General features: G+C 44.3%; 1 protein-coding gene and 1 pseudogene across 1 annotated transcript; both read right to left on the reverse strand.

The window, feature by feature from the left end:
• Nucleotides 1-3,201: 3,201 nt before the first annotated feature.
• On the reverse strand, nt 3,202-4,091 carry LOC147092779 (beta-1,3-galactosyltransferase 5-like; annotated as a pseudogene).
• A 12,208-nt stretch (nt 4,092-16,299) lies between these two features.
• LOC147092780 (putative G protein-coupled receptor 139) lies at nt 16,300-18,515 on the reverse strand. The gene is made up of 2 exons (XM_085975759.1): nt 18,427-18,515; nt 16,300-17,980 (listed from the first exon to the last, which is right to left on the reverse strand). Exons 1-2 carry the CDS (start codon nt 18,494-18,496, stop codon nt 17,076-17,078), a joined length of 975 nt encoding a protein of 324 aa, XP_085831885.1. The 5' UTR covers nt 18,497-18,515; the 3' UTR covers nt 16,300-17,075.
• Between the last annotated feature and the right edge of the window lie 3,121 nt (nt 18,516-21,636).

Consider the following 21,636-nt stretch of genomic DNA (forward strand, 5'->3'; position numbering starts at 1 on the left):
CTCTAATACTGTAATGTATTAAGCCTTGCTTGTGCTGCATAAAGAGAAATTACTGTCCCCAGTACGGTTCAAAGTCGAATCATTTGGAAGCAGGTTCCCTCTGTGATCTTATAATGAGCTGGCATTTCCATCACTCTGCCATTACCATCAAGCCAGGGTAACATCCCTGGTTCAATGAAGTGTAGAAGAGCAGGCCAGGAGCAGCACCGGACGTACCTGAAAATGTGGTGCCAATCTGGTGAAGCTACAATACAGGTCTGTATACATGCTATATAGCGGTGCAGCATGATAAAGGCTGAGCTAAGCGAAACCACAACCAATGGATCAGATCAAAGCTCTGCAGTCCTGTAACATGCAGTCATGAATGGTTGTCCCCATCCTCAATGATGGCAGAGCCGAGCAAGGACTTAGATAATTGCAGTAAGACGTATTTACTCTTATGCTTCAATTTTTATTTAATCAAAGCTAATACACCAGTACTTACCTAATTGCTTGCTGCACCTGCAGGCTAACTTGCAGTGTAGAAGGACACCCAGTTCCCTATGAATTCCAGCATGACCCGTACTGTGTCCAGTTAAAAATATACTGTTATTCTATTTTACTTATCAAAGTGGATAACTTCACACGTCTCCATATTATAATCCATCTGTTCTTTCCCACTCACTTAACCTGTCTATATCGCTTTGCATCACCTTTGCACCTGCCTCACAACTTACTTTCGCACCCAACTTTGTATCATCAGCAATTTCCGATCCATTTGACACATGAGCCTCCAATTTATTCAATGTATTTCTTACACCCCATACGTTAGTATATAAAAAACTTATTTGACCTGATGCTCTCATTCTTCACAGAATCACAGAAACCCCACAGTGCAGATAGAGGCCATTTCGGCCTCTTACACTGTTTAACTTAAAATCTTTCTCATATGTCTCGCCTGCTGTAACTGCTTTAGTTATTTTAGTATTCCCTTCACTGGAGTATCACGTGGTGAACTGAAATCTGCTCTTATCCTTTTTTATCGTCCAATTATAATGTTTACACTTGTTTATGACTGAGCCCTCCCCCACCCCATTTAATTGTTTAATGTCCATTTTTGCCACGCTATTTATCCTATCCAGTAGGACCTTGGTTTCAGCCCCGTTCAGGTACAGCCTGTTCCAACAGTACAGCTATCTCTTGGCCCAGTACTGGTAGCAGTGTCCCATGAAATGGAACCGCTCCCTTCCACTCCACTCATCCAGCCACCTGCTCACCTTTCTCATTTGTTTGTCTCTGTGACAATTAGCAAGTGGCCCTGGTACTGTTCCTGAGATTAGTACCTTTGAAGATCTGGTTTTTAATTTAGCTCCTCACACCACATACACCTTCAGCAAGAACCCTTTGTCACTGGTCCCGACATGAACCACGATAAACCTCGCTTTCCAAATTCAATTGCAGCTGTATCGAGCTATCTCTTATCGTTGTATCAGCTTATGTGTAAACGGGGGCAATGAACCTGGGTATGTCCGATAATCCTCCCTCTGTGTGTGAGGCCCCGCTCGGGAGATAACTTCCATAACCTCCGTAAAAACTGTCACGCAAGTTACACCTGAAATAGTTGTAGCCCCAGTTTAATGGGAAATGAAGCGAGAGCCTGTTCTCTCCTATAAATTAGGAGTGCAGGAACATTTTAAACTTGTAACGGGACAGAATAGACACTCATTGTTTCGTAACATCCTATAGGACGGATTTTACAGCAGCAGTTAGCATCGGTTCCAATTGCAAGTTGCAATTTAATATTGAATCTGCCCCCACCACACTTTCAGGTGTTGCATTCCAGATCATAACAACCGGTTGTGCAAAACAATGTTTCGTCATGTCGCCTCTGGTTCTTCTGTCAATTACCTTGAAATTCGCAAAAGAGTTTGGAACAGGGCGGGTGAATATGATTGGAGCTATTTGCTTGTGTGGAGGATAGTGAACACCATTGACTGGTTGGGCAGAATTGATTGATTCCGTGTTGTAACATCGATGTATTTTTGTATACATTGAGGTCTCACGGTTTAGCATAAGTATTAGGGCGCTGGGAAAATGATTGGGCATCCAAGGATATTATAGCACTGAGGCCAGACCTGGGATCAGGCAGAACTGTGAATATGGCCTAAATGTTTGTGAACACAGAGAACGCCTCTCTAGGAAATATGAAACGTGGTATCCAGAAATTCAAACAACTCAGAATGTATATATTTCTTTGAAAGATTTATTCAACTATTCAGCGGTTAAAAATATTCATGTAAACCCAAGTTTTTGAGATAATCTGAGCCTTTGAAGTTAATCTTCATTGAAGGCCAAAAAGAAATATGTAATACAATGCAATCATTAGATTTAATGATGTGGATGCGAACATGACTTTTTTGATTTTATTTAGAACATTATTTTGAAGATTAGATACTTCAATTATTTAAAAAAGTGACAGACATTATTTTCAACAAGCTCTTTTACTGATCAGGAAACCTGTTCCTGTGCCGGCTCTGTGAAAGAGCTCCCATTTAGTCCCAATCCCCTGCTCCTTCCGCATAGTCCTGCACATTTTCCCCTTCAATTATTTGTCCAATTCATTTTGAAAGATACTATGGAAACTGCTTCCACCACCGTTTCAAAGCACTGCATTCCAGATCATAACAACTTGTTGTGAGAGACAAATTCACATCATCTTCCCTCCGACTCAATCGCTAATTCCCTTAAAAATAAACAACTTTTCGTTTATTTAATTTATATTATTATCTATGTTCATAAATTGAGGTAAGTGACAACTTCGAAGGCAGAGATGTGAATTTGGCTTTTCCGTGGTATATTTTGCGGGGCTGGGAGGCGTCAAACTGAGGCTCTGCAGCACCACCAGAGGAAGGACCATGCAATTATAGCACGGCCAGTTCATACAGGAGGTATCCTTGATAAAAGTGAAGAGAATGGAGTAAATGAATGTAGATGTACAAATTCCAATATAGGACAGGTAAACCTAACACCTTGTCGCAACTCCCAGAAACATCTTAAAGCACGTTATAAAGATTGTTTGGGACGTGCAGTGAGTATTATGCCTGCACACCAGCAGCAGAAATGATGATCTCTCGTAAGGGTGTAATGATGCTGCATACTAAAGGTAATAGGCCAAGTGACATTTGGCGGGGCAAATGTCAAGCCTCTTCAAGCTGGCCTCCTTCACGTATCCCCAGGGCACGTCTCAGTTGCCGCACCTGCCAAGGCTTTCCAGTAGATCAACAGCTCGGAGGGTTTCACCCTGTGAGTGGTCACGAGATTCCAAAAGACAGAAACAGAAAACGGAACCTTTGGTTTGTAGAATATTTTGCGCGAGTGGATTTCCACTGGCTGTATCTTCAACTCAGCCAGGCAGAGACCAATGAAAATGTCCTCGATTTTCAATCGGGGACGCTCTTAGAAATGTTCCAAACTCGACCGGTGACATCGGTCGAGAACACGTACCCAGTGCCACAACAGAATGGCGGGTACCATTCCAGACGGTATTCCTGTTCACTCACATACCATTTACATGATTTGTCCCTGACGGGTCTTGTGTGTCTCAGTATGTAGTCAGTGAAGATGTTCCTGTGACTGGTTCGTTACAAGAGCTCTTTCAGATAATCAGCATTGACAAACATGTCTGAATCGGTTTTCATCACAAAGGCGGTGGACGGACAAAATCGGTTTACCCATTCCAGGCCCATCAGCATCTTGGTGGTCAGGTTATAATAAGGGTCGCTGAACTCTTTCTGTATGATGTCTTTGTGCAACAAACCTTCCTCCAGCAGATGCTTCTGATGCTCCTGGCTGTACCCGAGCAGGAAGTAGGTCATTACCCTCTTGCAATGTGTTGTCCGCTCTGTACCCCAAGTCTGGCGAATGGCAGAGCGATCTACAAGCTGGCCCTGGGTACTGGTGGCAAGAACGACCAGGAATGGGGGAGTGACATCACAGATGCTGTCGGGTCACATTAAGAAGGAGCCGTTATTTAACTCTGGGTAATGCGAATCTTCAAAAATGTTGCGGCTTAAATATCCGAATATAATAAGTATCAGCAGAAGTGACACACAAACAAATGAACGTTTCTTGAGACGTAAGTTGAAACATTAATGGGCCAGAAATTCGGGTCAGAGGTTTCCCGCGGGTGCAAGCCCAGGACCTGCACTTGCCTAGTGCGCCGGCAGTTGTGCTGTGGGCCCGCGTGGGATTCTGATCCTAGGCCTGCTCCAACAGCCGGCGTGCAGTTCTTGCGTATCCCAGGGGCCAGTTAGTTCAAGGCGCCCCAGGAATCACGTGGGCCATGGAGAGCCAATCGTAACAGGGAATCTCTATTCATAGGTTTGACAGCAAAACCTGTCAAATCAATGAAGACAGTTCGGCTGCAAAACACAACTAAAACTTCAAATATATTTTTTAAAAATATCAATTTTTTAAAATAACTATAAATTACATAAAATTACTATTTTAAACAATAATTTTAATTTTTGCAAAAATTAATTACATTTTTTAACGGGGCTAAATACAAACTTACCTTTCTTTAAAGTGTTTAAAAATAATATAACTGTGGAAAAAATGTTTTAATTTTACTTAATTCAGCACTTACCATGTTAAAATCAGGCCTTGCGGCTGCTTCTCAAAAGCATAGCTGCTTAAGACTTACCCTCCTGGAGAAAACTGTAAAAAAACGGAAGTTCCAGGCATAAGCGCTGCCTCTCCGGTGCATGCGTTCGACCTGTGAACCCATTCCTTTAAGGGAAACATAGAAACATAGAAGATAGGAGCAGGACCATTCGGCCCCTCGATCCTGCTCCGCCATTCAATGAGATCACGGCTGATCATCCAAATTCAGTACCCTGTCCCTGCTTTCTCCCCTTATCCCTTGATCCTCTTAGCCATAAGAAATATATCTAACTCCTTCTTGAATATATTTAATGAAATGGCCTCAACTGTCAGCTGTAGTAGAGAATTCCACGGGTTCACCACTCTCTGGGTGAAGAAATTCCTCCTCATCTCAGTCCTAAATGGCTTACCCCTTATCCTTAGACTGTGACCGCTGGTTCTGGTTTCACCCCGCCAACGGGAACATCCTTCCTGCATCTAGTCTGTCTAGTCCTATTAGAATTTTATACGTTTCAATGAGATCCGCTCTCATTCTTCTAAACTCTAGCGAATATAAGCCTAATCGAACCAATCTCTCTTCCCATGTCTTTCATGTAATCCCAGGTATCAGTCTGGTAAATCTTCACTGCACGCCCTCCATGGCAAGAAAATCCTTCCTCAGGTAACGCGACAAAAACTGCACACAATACTCAAGTTGTGGTCTCAACAAGGCCCTGTACAACTGCAGCAAGACATTCTTGCTCCTTAACTCGAATCCTCTCGCTATGAAGGCCAACATAACACTTGCCTGCTTAACCACCTGCAACACCTGCATGTTTACCTTCAGCGACTGGTGCACAAGGACACCCTGGTCTCGTTGGACTTCCTCTTTTCCCAATCTATTGCCGTTCAGATAATAATCTGCCTTCCTGTTTTTGCTACCAAAGCGGATAACCTCGCATTTATTCACATTAGGCTGCATCTGCCATGCATCTGCCCAATCACCCAACCTGCCCAAATCGTACTGTAGTTTCTCAGCATCCTCCTCACAGCACCCATGCCGACCCAGCTTTGTGTCGTCTGCACACTTGGAAAAATTACATCTAATTCACTCGTCTAGATCATTAATATATATTGTGAATAACTGGGGTCCTAACATCGACCCCTACGGTACCCCACTAGTCACTGCTTTCCACTCAGAAAAAGAGCCATTTATGCCAACTCTTGACTTCCTGTCTGCCAACCAGTTTTCTGTACAAGTCAGTACTTTACCACCAATCCCATGTGCTTTAACATTGCACGCTAGCCTCGTTATGCGGGACCTTATCGGAAGCCTTCTGAAAGTCCAAATACACCACATCCACTGGTTCTCCCTTATCTATTCTACCATTTACATTCTCAAAAATTTCCAGTAGATTAGTCAAGCATGATGTAACTTTTGTAAATCCATGTAGACTTTGTCCGACCCTGTCACTATTTTCCAAGTGCTCTGCTATTACATCATTTATAATCGACTCAAGCATTTTCCCCACTTCCGATGTCAGGCTTACTGGTCTATAATTCCCCGTTTTTTCTCTACCACCGTTTTTAAATATTGGGGTTACATTAGCTACCCTCAAATCCATGGGAACTGCTACAGAGTCTATAGAATTTTGGAAGATGAACAGCAATGCATCTACTGTTACTAGGGCCATTCCCTTAAGCACCCTAGGATGTAGATTATCAGGCCCTGGGGTTTTTGACTCCTTCAATCCCGTCAATTTCCCTAACACCATTTCCTTACAAATACTGATTTATTTCTGTTCCTCCCTCTCATTAGATCCTATTTTCCCCAACATCCCTGGGAGTTTATTTGTGTCCTTCTTTTGAAGACAGAACCAAAGTATGTATTTAATTGGTCAGCCATGTCTTTGTTCCCCATTATAAATTCACCTGATTCTGACTGCAACGGACCTATGCTTGAATTTACAAATCTTTTTCTCATCACATATCCATAGAAGTTTTACAGTCAGTTTTATGTTCCCTGAAAGCTTACTCTCATACTCTATTTTCCCCCTCTTAATTAATCCCTTTGTCCTCTTTGCTGAATCCTAAAGTGCTCCCAATCCTCATGTATGCTGCTTTTTCCGGCCAATTTATATGTCTTCTCCTTGGATCTTATGCTATCCCTAATTTCCCTTGTTAGACATGGTTGAATCACCTGTTTTGTTTTATTTTTTTGCCAAACAGGGATGAATAAATTCTGTAGTTCATCCATGCGATCTTTAAATATTTGCCATTGCCTATTCACTGTCAACCTTTCAGTAACATTCCCCAATCAAGTCTAGCCATCTCGCGCCTCATACCATCGTAGTTTCCTTTACTTAAATTCAGTACCCAATAATCTGAATCAACTACTTCACTCTCCATCTTAATGAAGAATTCTATCATATTATGGTCACTCCTCCCCAAGAGGCCTCGCACAACAAGATTGCTAATTAATCCTTTCTCATTATATAATACCCATTCTCAGATGGCCTGATCTCCAGTTGGTTACTCGACATATTGGCCCAGGAGACCATCCCGTATACACTCTAGCGATTCCTCTTCCACAGTATTGTTACTAATTTGGTTAGACCAATCTATATAGATTAAAGTCACCCATGGTAACTGCTGTGCCCTTATAGCATGCATCTCTAATTTCCCATTTAATGCCATCCCTAACATCCGCATTACTGTTTGGGGGTCTGTATACAACTCCCACTGAAGGTTTTCTGCCCCTTGGTGTTTCTCAGCTCTACCCATACAGATTCCACATCATCAGAGCTAACATCCTTCCTTAGTGTTGTGGTAATCTCCCCTTTAACCAGCAATGCTACCAAACAGCTTGTTCCTTTTTGCCTGTCCTTCCTGAATATTAAATACCCCTGGATGCTTAATTCACAGCATTGGTCACACTGGTGCCAAGTCACCGTAATCCCAATGATATCATATCCGTTTACATCTATTTGCACAGCTAATTCAGACAACTGATTACGAATGCTCCTCGGATTAAGACACAACGCCTTCAGGCTTGTTTTTTTTAGCACTCTTAGAACTTTTAGAATTATTGCTTACTGCGGCCATGAGTGATGTACACACTTGATTTCTCTGACATCCACTTTTGCTTTTCTCCTTCCTGTCTTATGCTTCTATCCTTGATTCCCTTTCCTCCGTCTCCCTGCACAGTTTCCTAACCCCCTGCCATTTTAGTTTAAATCCTCCCCAACAGCACTAGTAAACACTCCCCCTAGGACATCGGTCCCGGTCCTGCCCAGGTGCAAACGGTCCACTTTGTACTTGTCCAACCTCCCCCAGAACCGGTTCCAATACCCCAGGAATTTGAATCCCTCCCCCTTGCACCATTCTTCTAGCCACGTAATCATCTGAAATATCCTTCTATTTCTACTCTGACTAGCATGTGGCACTGGTAGCAATCCTGAGATTACTACCTTTGAAGTCCTATTTTTTAATTTACCTCCTAACTCCCTATATTCGGCTTTTAGGACCTCATTCCGAATATGGTGGTGAGCCGCCTTCTTGAACCGCTGCAGTCCATATGGTGTAGGTACACCCACAATACTGTTAGGGAGTTCCAGGATTTTGGCCCAGTGACAGTGAAGGAATGGTGATACAGGTCCACGTCAGGATGGTGTGTGGCTTGGAGGGGAACTTGTAGGCGGTGATGTTCCCATGCGTCTGCTGCCCTTGTCCTTCTAAGTGCTAGAGGTCGTGGGTTTGGAAGGTGCTGTTGAAGGAGCTTTGGCGAGTTGCTGCAGTGCATCTTGTAGATGATACACACTGCAGCCACAGTGCGCCGGTGGTGGAGGGAGTGAATGTTGAAGGTGGTGGATGGAGTGCCAATCAAGCAGGCTGCTTTATCCTGAATGGTGTCGAGCTTCTTGAGCGTTGTTGGAGCTGCACTCATCCAGGCAAGTGGAGAGTATTCCATCATACTCATGACTTGTGCCTTGTAGATGGTGGAAAGGCTTTGGGGAGTCAGGAGGTGAGATACTCGCCGCAGAATTCCCACCCTCTGGCCTGCTCTTGTAGCCACAGTATTTATATGGCTGGTCCAGTTCAGTTTCTGATCAATGGTAACCCCCAGGATGTTGATAGTGGGGGATTCAGCGATGGTAATGCCATTGAATGTCAAGGGGAGATGGTTAGAGTCTCGCTTGTTGGAGGTGGTCATCGCCTGGCCCTTGTGTGGTGCGAATGTTACTTGCCACTTGTCAGCCCAAGTCTGAATGTTGTCCAGGTCTTGCTGCATATGGACACGGACTGCGTCAGTATCTGACGAGCCTCGAATGGTGCTGAACAGTGTGCAATCATCAGCGAACATCCCCACTTCTGCCCTTATGATGGAGGGAAGGTCATTGATGAAACAGCTGAAGATGGTTGGGCCCAGGACACTGCCCTGAGGAACTCCTGCAGTGATGTCATGTGACTGAGATGAATGTCCTCCAACAACCACAGCCAACTTCCTTTGTGCTAGGTATGATTCCAACCAATGGAGAGTTTTCCCCTTGATTCCCATTGACTTCAGTTTTGCCAGGGCTCCTTGATGCCACACTCGATCAAATGCTGCCTTGATGTCAAGGGCAGTCACTCTCACCTCACCTCTTGTGTTCAGCTCTTTTGTCCATGTTTGGACCAAGGCTGTAATGAGGTCAGGAGCTGAGTGGCCCTGGCAGAACCCAAACTGGGCGTCAGTTAACAGGTTATTGCTGAGTAAGTGCCGCTTGATAGCACTGTCGACGACACCTTCCATCATTTTGCTGATGATTGAGCGTAGACTGATGGGACGGTAATTGACCAGGTCGGATTTGTCCTGCTTTTTGTAGACAGGACATACTTGGGCAATTTTCCACATTGCCGGGTAGATGCCAATGTTGTAGCTGTACTGGAACAGCTTGGCTAGGGGCGCAGCTAGTTCTGGAGCACAAGTCTTCAGTACTATTGCCGGAATGTTTCAGGGCCCATAGCCTTTGCAGTATCCTGTGTCTTCAGCCGTTTCTTGACATCACGTGGAGTGAATTGAATGGGCTGATGAATGGCATCTGTGATGCTGGGGACCTCAGGAGGAGGCCGAGATGGATCATCCACTCGGCACTTCTGGCTGAAGATAGTTGCAAATGCTTCAGCCTTGTCTTTTGCACTCACGTGCTGGGCTCCACCATTATTGAGGATGGGGATATTTTTGGAGCCTCCTCCTCCTGTTAACTGTTTAATTGTCCACCACCACTCACGACTGGATGTGGCAGGACTGCAGAGCTTTCATTTGATCCAATGGTTGTGAGATCGTTTAGCTCTGTCTATCGCATGTTGTTTCCGTTGTTTGGCTTGCAAGTAGTCTTGTGTTGTAGCCTCACCAGGTTGACACCTCATTTTTCGGTATGCCTGGTGCTGTTCATGGCATTCTCTCCTGCACTCTTCATTAAACCAGGGTTGATCTCCTGTATGCACCACGACAACTGGCTGTTCACCCTCCCCCTCCAGAATGCCCTGCAGCCGCTCTGAGACATCCTTGACTCTTGCACCATGGAGGCAACCTACCATCCTACTCTCTCATTTGCGGCCACAGAAAAGCCTATCTATTCCACTTAAAATAGAATCCCCTATCACTATAGCTCTCCCGCTGTTTTCCTCCTGTCCCATGCAGCAGAACCACCCATGGTGCCAGGAAGTTGGTTACTGCTGCCTTCCCCCGATAAGCCATTCTCCCCAACAATATCAAAAGCTGTATATCTGTTTGAGAGGGGGATGGCCACAGGGGACCCCCGCACTACCCGCCTGTGCCTACTACTCTGCCTGGCGGTCACCCATTCGATTCCTGCCTGTGCAGCCTTTACCTGCGGTGTGGCCAACTGATTAGATGTGATATCCACGACTTTCTCTGCATCGTGAATGCTCCAGTATGTATCCATTCGCAGCTCCAGCGTTGCATGCACTCTGCCAGTAGCTGCAGCTGGATACACTTCCCGCACATATGGTCGTCAAGGACACAGGAAATGTCCCTGATTTCCCACGTAGTGTAGGATGAGCTTGCCACGGGGCCAAGCATTGCTGCCGTGACTTACCCTTTAATTAATTTAAATTAAATCAATACCTCCAATTATAGTGCAATTAAATGATATACTCAAGTGCCCTTGTTTCCTAGCGCTCCCCGCTACACAACAGCGACCATAGAAACTATAACCACAAAATTGAAACCTTCTAAACTTTATGAACTATGAACATTAACTGTCAAACTATAGAGTAGGATAAATTCCCACCTGGACTTACTCACTGAATCAGCTGCTTGCTCTTCACGCTTTTATTTGTGACGTGGCTCTGGAACGCTGCCGCTGTTCTGTGAGATTGGTAAGCCTCTGTAAAAAAGCCCACGAAAGTGAGTTTAAATACTCACTGAGTCTCCGCTCTCACCGCTCCTGACAATGGCCTCTGTAAAAAAGCCCGCGAAAGTGAGTTTACATACTCACTGAAACTCTGCTCTCACCGCCCCCGACAATGGCCTCTGTAAAAAAGCCCGCGAAAGTGAGTTAAAATACTCACTGAGTCTCCGCTCTCACCGCTTCCGTCAAGGGCCTGTGAAAAATGCCCGCGAAAGTGAGTTTAAATACTCACTGAGTCTCCGCTCTCACCTCTTCTGTCAATGGCCTGTAAAAAATGCCCGCGAAAGTGAGTTTAAATACTGAAATTCCGCTCTCACCGCTCCCGAGAATGGCCTGTCTTCGGGAGGTGATGCTCACAGTGAAGAGCTCAGGCTGCAGAAAAGTCACGTGAACCCTGCGCGAGACCTTTCTTTAAGAGAAATTGCAATCAATCAGAAAACTATAGAAACTAATTTATTATTGCTAGTGGTTCAACTAAACCGCATCACGCACTATATCCAATCATTACAATACATAAACAAGTAAAGGTAATAAATTCATAGAAATCATTTAAAATTGGAATTGAAATAAACCTATGGGGTTTATCAGCAATTATCTGTGAGAAATGCATCCTGTAGTTTCACCACAAACCGGGTCCTTATATTTTGCAAAATTTGCGAAATCAAGATACTCAGCCCAGTACCCGTCTCCCGTAATGCACCAGTTCATTTTGAGTCTCTGTCGCGGGTGGACTACAGCTCCCAGAATGCAGCAGTGTCGCAGTGCACGTCAGTCCGTTTAACTATCAATTATGTAATACAGCATAATCCCGCCCCTACTCTTCAGTCCAATTCCTTCGTGAGAAGTTAAAGGAGTGTATGAAGGATTCAACTTCTTCCTCAGCATATATCTTTCAGGGTAATAAAATCCAGCTTTCCAACAATGGGATCTCCACGATGTGGGAAGATACTTGGATTCGCAACACAGGAGATTCCGCATATTTGATGTTAGGGGCCACTTCAACACAACACAACCGTATTCCTCTGTTTGTACATCAATGGAGTGCATGTAATTGGGTCGCAAGCTTTGGATTTGTTACAGCCGGGACAGGCACCACTGACAAGCCCATTAACAACTGTGAGGGTGATTAGGATAAATCGGCAACTTAACAAAATATCGTTACATAATAGAGTTCCTATTATTGGCTCCTAAACTGCAGTAAATGAAGTGACAGGAGTACTCAATTTAAAGTATGGTTTTGATGCTATTCGCTTCCTTCAAGATAATTTTCCTGCTTTCTTCGTTGTATATCTTGATTGTTAAAATCCTCAGACTGAAGTTCATCACTTTACCTTTGCCTGTGTTACGCAGCACATGGATGTTGCAGTTTATTTACAGAAGGTTATGTTTGTCATGTGATAAACTTTCGATAACATAGTTGTCAACTTCAGAGCCAGATAAATAGGTTTGTGCTGAATGACCCTCCTGCTAATTCAATAAATTTCATACAGAATACAGTTACCCAGTGAGCTGAAATGTTCGGTTCAGCGGTCCTTCTTACTCTTAATTTCACATTTTGAACTTGTAGATATTAATGATTGAAGCCCTTGCTACAATGAAGAATGTGAGTAACGTGTGCATTCTCCTCGTAACATTAAAACTGACATTAGATCACCTGGAGGTTTCCTCTTTTCTAAAGATAGAAAGCAGGATTTTCTATAATTTCCTCAAAACTGGAATTATGTATCCCTAGCATCTCTTATAAAGTGCGGAAATACCATTTCGATGATTAGTTTACCTGAAGTGTCCGCACAGTCCAAATGAGGTAAGCCCAACAGTTCCTGTGACAACAATAACACATTTCATTGGAACTCTATCCCTCAGATACTCTCGGGGCCATTCTCGAACAAAGGGGAGATCGGGAATTGGCAGAGCGCGTGAACCCGTGGGACTGGTAACTGGCAGAGTGAGGAAACCCGTAAGACTGGGATCGGGCAGAGTGTGGGATCCGACAGAAAGAAAGGGAACCAGGTGAGCGGGGCCATGATGAGAAGGAGAGCGGGAAGAGTTGAACAAATCAATTATCGGAGAGAGCCCCACTCTGGGTTAATAAAATATCAATTGTATTTTGTTCTCAGCTTTTAAATACCGATCGGTGAAATGATAATAACAGCGAATCGATAAAATCATTAAAGGAAGAAGTTGGATCCGTTTCAAACGGGAATTGGTTATCAAAATTAAAATGTATTTTGCTTAATATTAAATTGTTGATTATACATAAAAAATAACGACTAATCTTCTAAACTGACCAAGAAAGAGATCAAGGTGATAATGGAAGTACCCGAATATGTTGTCTCGGGCGGGGCCTTGTCCACAGTAGGTGAAAGACCTGAAAACTGTCGACATGTGTCGAAACTGAGATAGTCCACCATGGAGCATGCAAAGTTCAGGAGAGATTTGTTCAAAATAACGAGGGGTTTTGACTGAATAAGGCAGCATTGTTTCCACTGGCAGGAACATTGGTAATCATGGCCACAAATTAAGATAATTGGGAAATGATCAAGCGAGGAGATGAAGAGTTTCTTTTTACATAGCGAGCTGTTATGATCTGGAAGATTACCGGAAGCAAGTTACAGCTCCCGTCACGACCTGCGGATGTCCCAAAGTGCTTTACATTCAATGAAGTACTTCTTTAAGTACAGTTACTGTTATAATGTAGGAAGCGGGACAGCCAATTTGAGCACAGCAAGCGCCCACAAACAGCAATGAGATAATGACCAGGTCATCTGTTTTAGTGATGTTGGTCGAGGGATGATTATTGACCAGGACTCTGTGGAGAATTACCATGGTCTTCTTTGAAGTAGTGCTGTGGGATCTTTTATGTTCTCCTGACAAAGCAGCCGTGGCTTCAGTTTGACTTCCCATCTGAAAGACTGCACCTCCAACAGTGCAGCACACACTCAGTACAGCATTGAGGTGTCAGCATAGATTTTGTGTTCAAGTCTCTGGAGCGGGACTTTAAACATTGCATTTGATGCAGAGCCGAGAGTGCTTCCACAGAGCCACTGCTGACAACCTTATAAAAATAGTAACTTCAAATAGGAATTGAATATATATTTGCAAAATCAATGTTTGCTGGGCTGTGGGGAAATAGCAGCGGAGTTGGAATAATTTGAATTCCTAGTTCAAAGAGCCGAGAGAGGCATGATCGGCCACATGATTTCCTTATGGGCCTTTGATTCTATGTTTCTATGCCTCGAGAATTGTCCATGACCGTCAGCCAATAATGACAATGGAATAAAAGCTGAGGAAGCGGTTCCATAATTTTCCAATAATCTACCCGTATGCGTGTAAAACTCCGGCAGTGGTGCAGGTCTAGGAGATCTGAACACTAGATTAGACAAGCGGGATGTAGTTAAGAAGGAGCTAGTGGGCGTGACATTAAAATATATTTATCCCTTTAAAAGAGAATAGGAGGCATCATGGGCCCACGTCATTATGTCGGGAGCAGTATTAAGGATTAACAAAACGCTTTATTAAATTAATCAACAAACCTAGCAGGTTTGGACCAGCAAAGGCCGCTTGGTAAATAAAATAATTAATGTAGATCACATGTGAATCATTGAATGCTTGTATGAGAGACAGCGATCACGGCATTACTTAAATATAGTTACAGTGATCAAACACATAAAAAGGGATTCTGGATTCTAGGGACCCAGACACCGCGAGATAAAGGAATGGGAATTGACAGGACTGATGGTTTACTGACACTGCTGCAAGATTCCTCAATTAGGGAATATTCCTGTGTTTAAAGTAAGGCCAGGAGATATCCAATGGGTGAGCACCTGGGAGAGGAGCAATGTAAAAGGGAATTATATTGGTTTAAGGGGCGATGTTTCAACTTTAACTAACCTGCTGGAGTTTCTGAAACACATCACTGGCCTGTAGGGCAGGAGGAATTCAGCTGGAATGACCCAGTCGGATTTTAATGAAGCATAGGACAAGGATCCACATCTACAAACGGTGAGAAATTATGGGATGAGTGGTAGATGTGGCACTGTACAGAGAGCTAATTACAAAATGAAAGCTGGTTACTGACAAATGTGAACCTGTAAGGGACGGGTGACTATTGAACATCTGGGATCTTCCTTGGTATCAGTTTATTTATAACCTTTTGTTCAATATATGCTAAATGGGGCAAAAACAATGAAAATTATACCAGCATAGTTAACACTATAAAACCATAGAAATGTACGGGGCGTGAGTATGTAATTTGACCCATTCTAGTTGTACTGGGTACTTTGAGAGAGCAATCAAAAACTATCCGCACTGTCCTCCTCCCTCCACAAAACATAATTTTCTCTTTTTACAAATATTCACCTAACTTTCCCTTATCTATTATCGGAGGCAAGACATGCCATGCTCCAGCAACCGTTTGCATAAAGACATTTCTGGTAACCTCTCTGCTCATTCCCTTTGTGACCATGTTAAGGCGATTGTCCTTTATTGCTAGTTCCCTTGCTAGATGGAATAATCTCTCCCTCTTCACTCTGACGAAACTGTTGATAATTTGTAGCACCTCTAATAAATATACTCTTAGCTTTCGCTGCTCCAGTGTAAATAGGCCAAAATCTTGACACTCATCATCAGTATAGCTCTGATCCATGGCACCATCCAGGTGTATCTACACTGCCCGCTCTCAGTGGATTTAATGGCCTTTCCATAATGAGGGACCGAAGCTGTACCTGTTGTTCTAATAGTGGCTTTACCAGCATTGTGCAAAGATTCATCATCACTTGTTTATTCTTGTGATCAATGTTCCTGTCTATAATACAGTAATTCAAGTTGGATTGCTCATGAACTTTCTAGGAATTGGGTATTTGGATTCCTATCGCTCGCTCTTCATCCACACCCTTCAGCTCCTTCCCATTGAGATTCTGCTCCCAACCCTTGACGTTTCTCGCACAATCAGGCGAGATCGCAGATGAACAATTTGTAACTGATTCAAAGTTGCTGGTATTTTTCAATTATTATTTGGAACAATGCGTAATAAAACGATAATTACCAAAGATACTTTCTGAACGTCTGCAAATGTTCAGCCAAACACAGAATACTGAATATTATTTTTAATGTATCTGAATTTATGCCAGTGTTTTTCACAGAATCACAGAAATCACAGAAACCCCACAGTGCAGATAGAGGCCATTTCGGCCCATCGAGCCTGCACCGACACATATCCCACCCGATCCCCGTAACCCCTACACCAACACATATCCCACCCTTAACAGATCACTTGCAACAATTGTAATAATGAACAAAATTTATAAAAAATCATTCATTTTACTACCTTTTACCCTTTTGTTTGGGAGACTAATTGCGACAGAATATCAATAATATTACTCAGGATAATTTTATCGACAGCACAAAACACGAGCAGACTCCATCTTTGTGCTGATTGAGAGACATCAGTCAGCGCACAATCGAGATTATAAGTCAGTATCTGGGACAAAAGTGGTGAAAGGTGACATCGATGCGTCGAGTTTCGATCCTTTCCTGCATTCGAAATCTGAGCACGTGAAAGAGCCCGCTCTATTTGTCAATGAGATATTGTGCCGATAGAGAGACCCACGCCTACAATATTCACACCGAACTTCCAGGAAATTAACAATATCGGTGATCGCAAGACCATTGATTGTTTCGGCACCGAATTAAACTTTATTAATGATTTTAAAGTGGCACGCCCGATCCCAGTACCTGGACTGTAAGGTGGATTCCTCTGTTTCCCACATGTCCACTGCTGAAGATCATCATTGTTATCATTGACCCTGGCACTTGAAATGTGCTACATTTGCAGCAATAGGATATGTTTACTCAATGAAAGAAGCATGAAAAATTAAGCATTGGAGACATCAAACGCATGCAGCAAAATGGATACAATTTTCACACAAGCTCTCTCCCATTTTTCACATTATCAGAAAGCAGGACGTTCTACGGTGAAAAATGAGTTGAAATGGAAATTTAGGTACGAGGAAGCTTTAGTTTGATTGATTCCTTTAATCCTCATTTTCTATCTAATCTCAGAATGAGTGTCCATGGGGATTTCACCACCTTCTTCAGCTCTTCTCTGAATTTCCTCTGGGTTGCGACATAAATAATCGGGTTTTGAAAGCAGCTCAAAAACTTCAACATTGTTCCAGTTTCAGTGGCGATATATCCAGGGTCTGTGCGGTCACCTCGGTAATAAGTGGTGTTTGTCAGTCTGGTAGTTACAAAACTGACGGCAGTTGTCATCCACAACAATATAAAACTGCCCGATATAGTGAACAGTAAAATGATGGATTTCCTTCGGTTCTTCATCTCTGGATCGCTGTGATTTTCATTCCTGTGACCCCGGAGTCCCCTGCGGGCTCTGCTGGCCACGAAAATACGTCTGACTGTCAAATAATTAAACAAGGCAATTAAAGAAAAAGGAAGCCAAACGCCCCAGGCGCTGTGAAACCAGATGTAGGCTACACCTGGAGGAGAGGACACAAAAGCCACACTGTTCCAGCAGCCCCACTGCACCTTGTTAATTATTTGCTGTGGTTCAAAGGCAAACAAAATGGGGATGCCCCTTAAAAAGATCAGCACCGTGAAAGCTGTTATAACCGCAACCGCAGTTCTCTCGGTGCAATACTTTGCTTTAAACCTCTGGCAGCAGATAACTACACATCGGTCAAATGTGAAAGATACGGTAAACCAAACAGACAAATCTAGGTTGACAGCAGTCATGTATATAATGAACTTACACACGGGAGTATGGTACAGGAATGAAAGTGGAAAGCGATAATCGAAAATATGATACACTATTACATTGATGATCAAGACCAGTAGATCTGCTGTTGCCATGGCTACCATGTAGACAGAGATACACTTGGAAAGGCCGCAATTTCCTCGGGAGAGAATCGCCATTGTCACCAAGTTCGCTGTAAGAAAGAGAAAGGAGAGAAATAATGTTCCAGCGTCTGATGAAATAGATATGGAGACACCTGTTGAGAGCTTTTTACTCCAGTCAGTGGGATTATCAACATGGAGCAGTGTGAGAACAGGATTAGTTTTGGCGCCATTACCTGGGAAACCCACACACACATTTTAATGAACTGCTGCAGAGCTCACTCTGCACGGAGTGACAAGACGGTCTGGAAATCCTCTGAAATCCTTGTGCTGGAGCTTCAAAAAACATTGTAACATGAGTAAATTTATCGGATTAAGGGGAATGCGTTAAGCATGGGCACGTGGTTCAGGATTTGTTTCTCGTCACTACCGATTGTGTAATGCTGCCATCTCGAAAACTCCTTACCTTATTAAACATGCTGTATGTACAGGGATACAGTTAACCCCGATTAACAACAAACAGGTTACCATCACTCACCGGGGACACTAACGGCCGTGAGAATCGGGTAGTAAATCTCTTTGATCAGCAGAATAGTTGGTCGCCCCATTCTCTGTGAGAATGGATGAATTCTGTCGGAGCGAAAGGAATCTGACTGGCGCACGGCTGAGGCAATGGAAGGGAACCTATATTTATCCACACGTCAATCCTCCAGAGAGTCAATCAGGTTAAATCATAAACAGCATTAGTTACATTCATTAAACAAATAGACTCAGGTAAATTGTTTTTTTATCTGATACGTCAGATTAAGAGAAATATGTGAAATTGTTGTTGGATAGTTTTACAAAACACAGAATTAAAACATTGCTTCCGTGTAGGAAGGGCAATCTCCCAGTTCCCTAATCCGACAGGTCTGGTGAAGGTAGCACCCCAGGCAATAATTGTCATGACCCTGCCCTTGATTCACTCCTAGTGCACCAACTTCTACAGAACAAGCAGTAAAACAAATCCTGCAATACTGGTGATGAACCCAGTCTGGCAGTATAAGAGGTGACGGTGGTCCTCCCGTACTAGTGGTACACTACATTTAGATAAGAGGGTCATTTCCCCTCCTGTAATACTGGCACCATATACTTGTGCTAGATGGGTCCGAGCTCGTCAGGTACTAGTACCATGCCTACACTGGATTTGAACGTGCTGCTATGGTAATAGTGGTAGCACTACACGAACACCAGTATTGACAGTGCTTCTCCGGTACTAGTGGAATACTTCTCATACACTAGATGTGCGTGAGCTCCTCTGGTACACTGGTACCTCTACATTTACACTAGATGTGACAGTGCCCCTCCTGTCTCAGTGTTACCCCTACACTAACACAAGATATGACCATTCCCCTCTTGTCCCTGTGCTACCCCTGCACTTACACTAGATGTGACCGTACCCCTCCTGTCCCATTGATAACCTTATACTGGCACTAGATGTGATCGTGCCCCTCCTGTCACATTGTTAACCCTACACTGGCACTAGATGTGACCGTACCTGTCCTATCCCAGTGCTACCCCTACATTTACACTAGATGTGACCGAGGCTGTCCAGTCCCATTGTTACCCATACACTGACACCAGATGTGACTGAGGCCCTCCAGTCCCAGTGCTACCCATACACTGACACTAGATGTGACCGAGGCCCTCTTATCCCAGTGCTACCCCTACATTTACACTAGATGTGACCATGCCCCTCCTGTCCCAGTGTTAACCCTACACTGACACAAGATGTGACCGTGTCCCTCCTGTCGCAGTGCTACCACTACACTGACACTAGATGTGACCGTGTCCCTCCTGTCCAAGTTATAGCACTATTATTACACTAGATGTGACCGTGTACCTCCTGTCGGAGTGCTGCCCTACCCCTACACGTGTACTAGAGGTGACCGAGGACCTCCTGTCCCAGTGTTACCCCTACATTTACACTAAATGTGACCTTGCCCTCCATCCCCGTGTTAACCCTGCACTGACACTAGATGTGACAGTACCCCTCCTGTCCCAGTGCTAACCTTATACAGACACTAGATGTGACCGTGCTCCTCCTGTCCTATTGTTACCCCTACACTGAACTAGATGTGACCGTGTCCCTCCTATCCAAGTGACACCCCTACATTTACACTAGGTCTGACTGAGCCCTCCTGTCCCAGTTTTACCACTACACTGACACGGAATGTGACCGTGCCCCTCCTATCCAAGTGACACCCCTACATGTGCACTAGATGTGACTGAGGCCATCCTGTCCCAATGTTAACCCTACACTGACACTAGATGTGACCGTGTTCCTCCTGTCCCAGTGTAACCCCGACACTTACACTAGATATGATCGTGCCGCTCCTGTCCCAGTGTTACACCTACACAGCCATTAGATGTGACCGTGCCCCCCTGTCCCTTTGCTACCCATACACTTACACTATATGTGACCTTTCCCCTCATGTCCCAGGGTTACCGCTACACACACATTAGATGCGACTGTGCCCCTCCTCTCCCAGTGTTACCCCTACATTTACACTAAATGTGACCTTGCCCTCCATCCCCGTGTTAACCCTGCACTGACACTAGATGTGACAGTACCCCTCCTGTCCCAGTGCTAACCTTATACAGACACTAGATGTGACCGTGCTCCTCCTGTCCTATTGTTACCCCTACACTGAACTAGATGTGACCGTGTCCCTCCTATCCCAGTGACACCCCTACATTTACACTAGGTCTGACTGAGCCCTCCTGTCCCAGTTTTACCACTACACTGACACGGAATGTGACCGTGCCCCTCCTATCCAAGTGACACCCCTACATGTGCACTAGATGTGACTGAGGCCATCCTGTCCCAATGTTAACCCTACACTGACACTAGATGTGACCGTGTTCCTCCTGTCCCAGTGTAACCCCGACACTTACACTAGATATGATCGTGCCGCTCCTGTCCCAGTGTTACACCTACACAGCCATTAGATGTGACCGTGCCCCCCTGTCCCTTTGCTACCCATACACTTACACTATATGTGACCTTTCCCCTCATGTCCCAAGGTTACCGCTACACACACATTAGATGCGACTGTGCCCCTCCTCTCCCAGTGTTACCCCTACATTTACACTAGTTGTGTCCGTGCCCCTCCTGTCCCAGTGCTAACCCTACATGTACAATAGCTGTGACCATGCACCCCCAGTTTAGTACTTCACATACACATACACTAAATATGACAGTGCCTGTCTGTCCTAGTGTTACCTCTACACTTACACTAGCTGTGACCGTGCCCCTCCTGACCCAGTGTTACACCTACACTGCCACTAGATGTGATCGTGCCCCCTGTCCCTTTGCTAAACATACACTTACACTATATGTGACATTTCCCCTCATGCCCCAGTGTTACCCCTACACACACATTAGATGTGACTGTGCCCCACCTGTCCCAGTGTTACCCCTACAAATAAATTAGATGTGACTGTGCCCCTCCTGTCCCAGTGGTACCCCTAAACGTACACTAGATGTGACCGTGCCCCTCCTGTCCCAGTGTTACCCCTACAAAGAAATTAGATGTGACTGTGCCCCTCCTGTCCCAGTGGTACCACTAAACTTACACTAGATGTGACTGTGCCCCTCCTGTCCCAGTGTTACCCCTACAAAGAAATTAGATGTGACTGTACCCCTCCTGTCCCAGTGGTACCACTAAACTTACACTAGATGTGACCGTGCCCCTCCTGTCCCAGT

This window comes from Somniosus microcephalus, unplaced genomic scaffold, assembly GCF_052327205.1.
Source record: "Somniosus microcephalus isolate GS21.2 unplaced genomic scaffold, FLI_Smic_1.0 unresolved_chr2, whole genome shotgun sequence".
NCBI classification, from domain to species: Eukaryota; Metazoa; Chordata; class Chondrichthyes; order Squaliformes; family Somniosidae; genus Somniosus; species Somniosus microcephalus.

What these genes read in the sequence shown, in the direction of transcription:
- LOC147092780 (XM_085975759.1), bottom strand. Translation starts at nt 18,496, where the DNA reads ATGGGGCGACCAACTATTCTGCTGATCAAAGAGATTTACTACCCGATT. An exon ending in CACGGCCGTTAGTGTCCCCG is followed by an intron (nt 17,981 to 18,426) that starts GTGAGTGATGGT and finishes TCTTTCTTACAG; the next exon opens with CGAACTTGGTGACAATGGCG.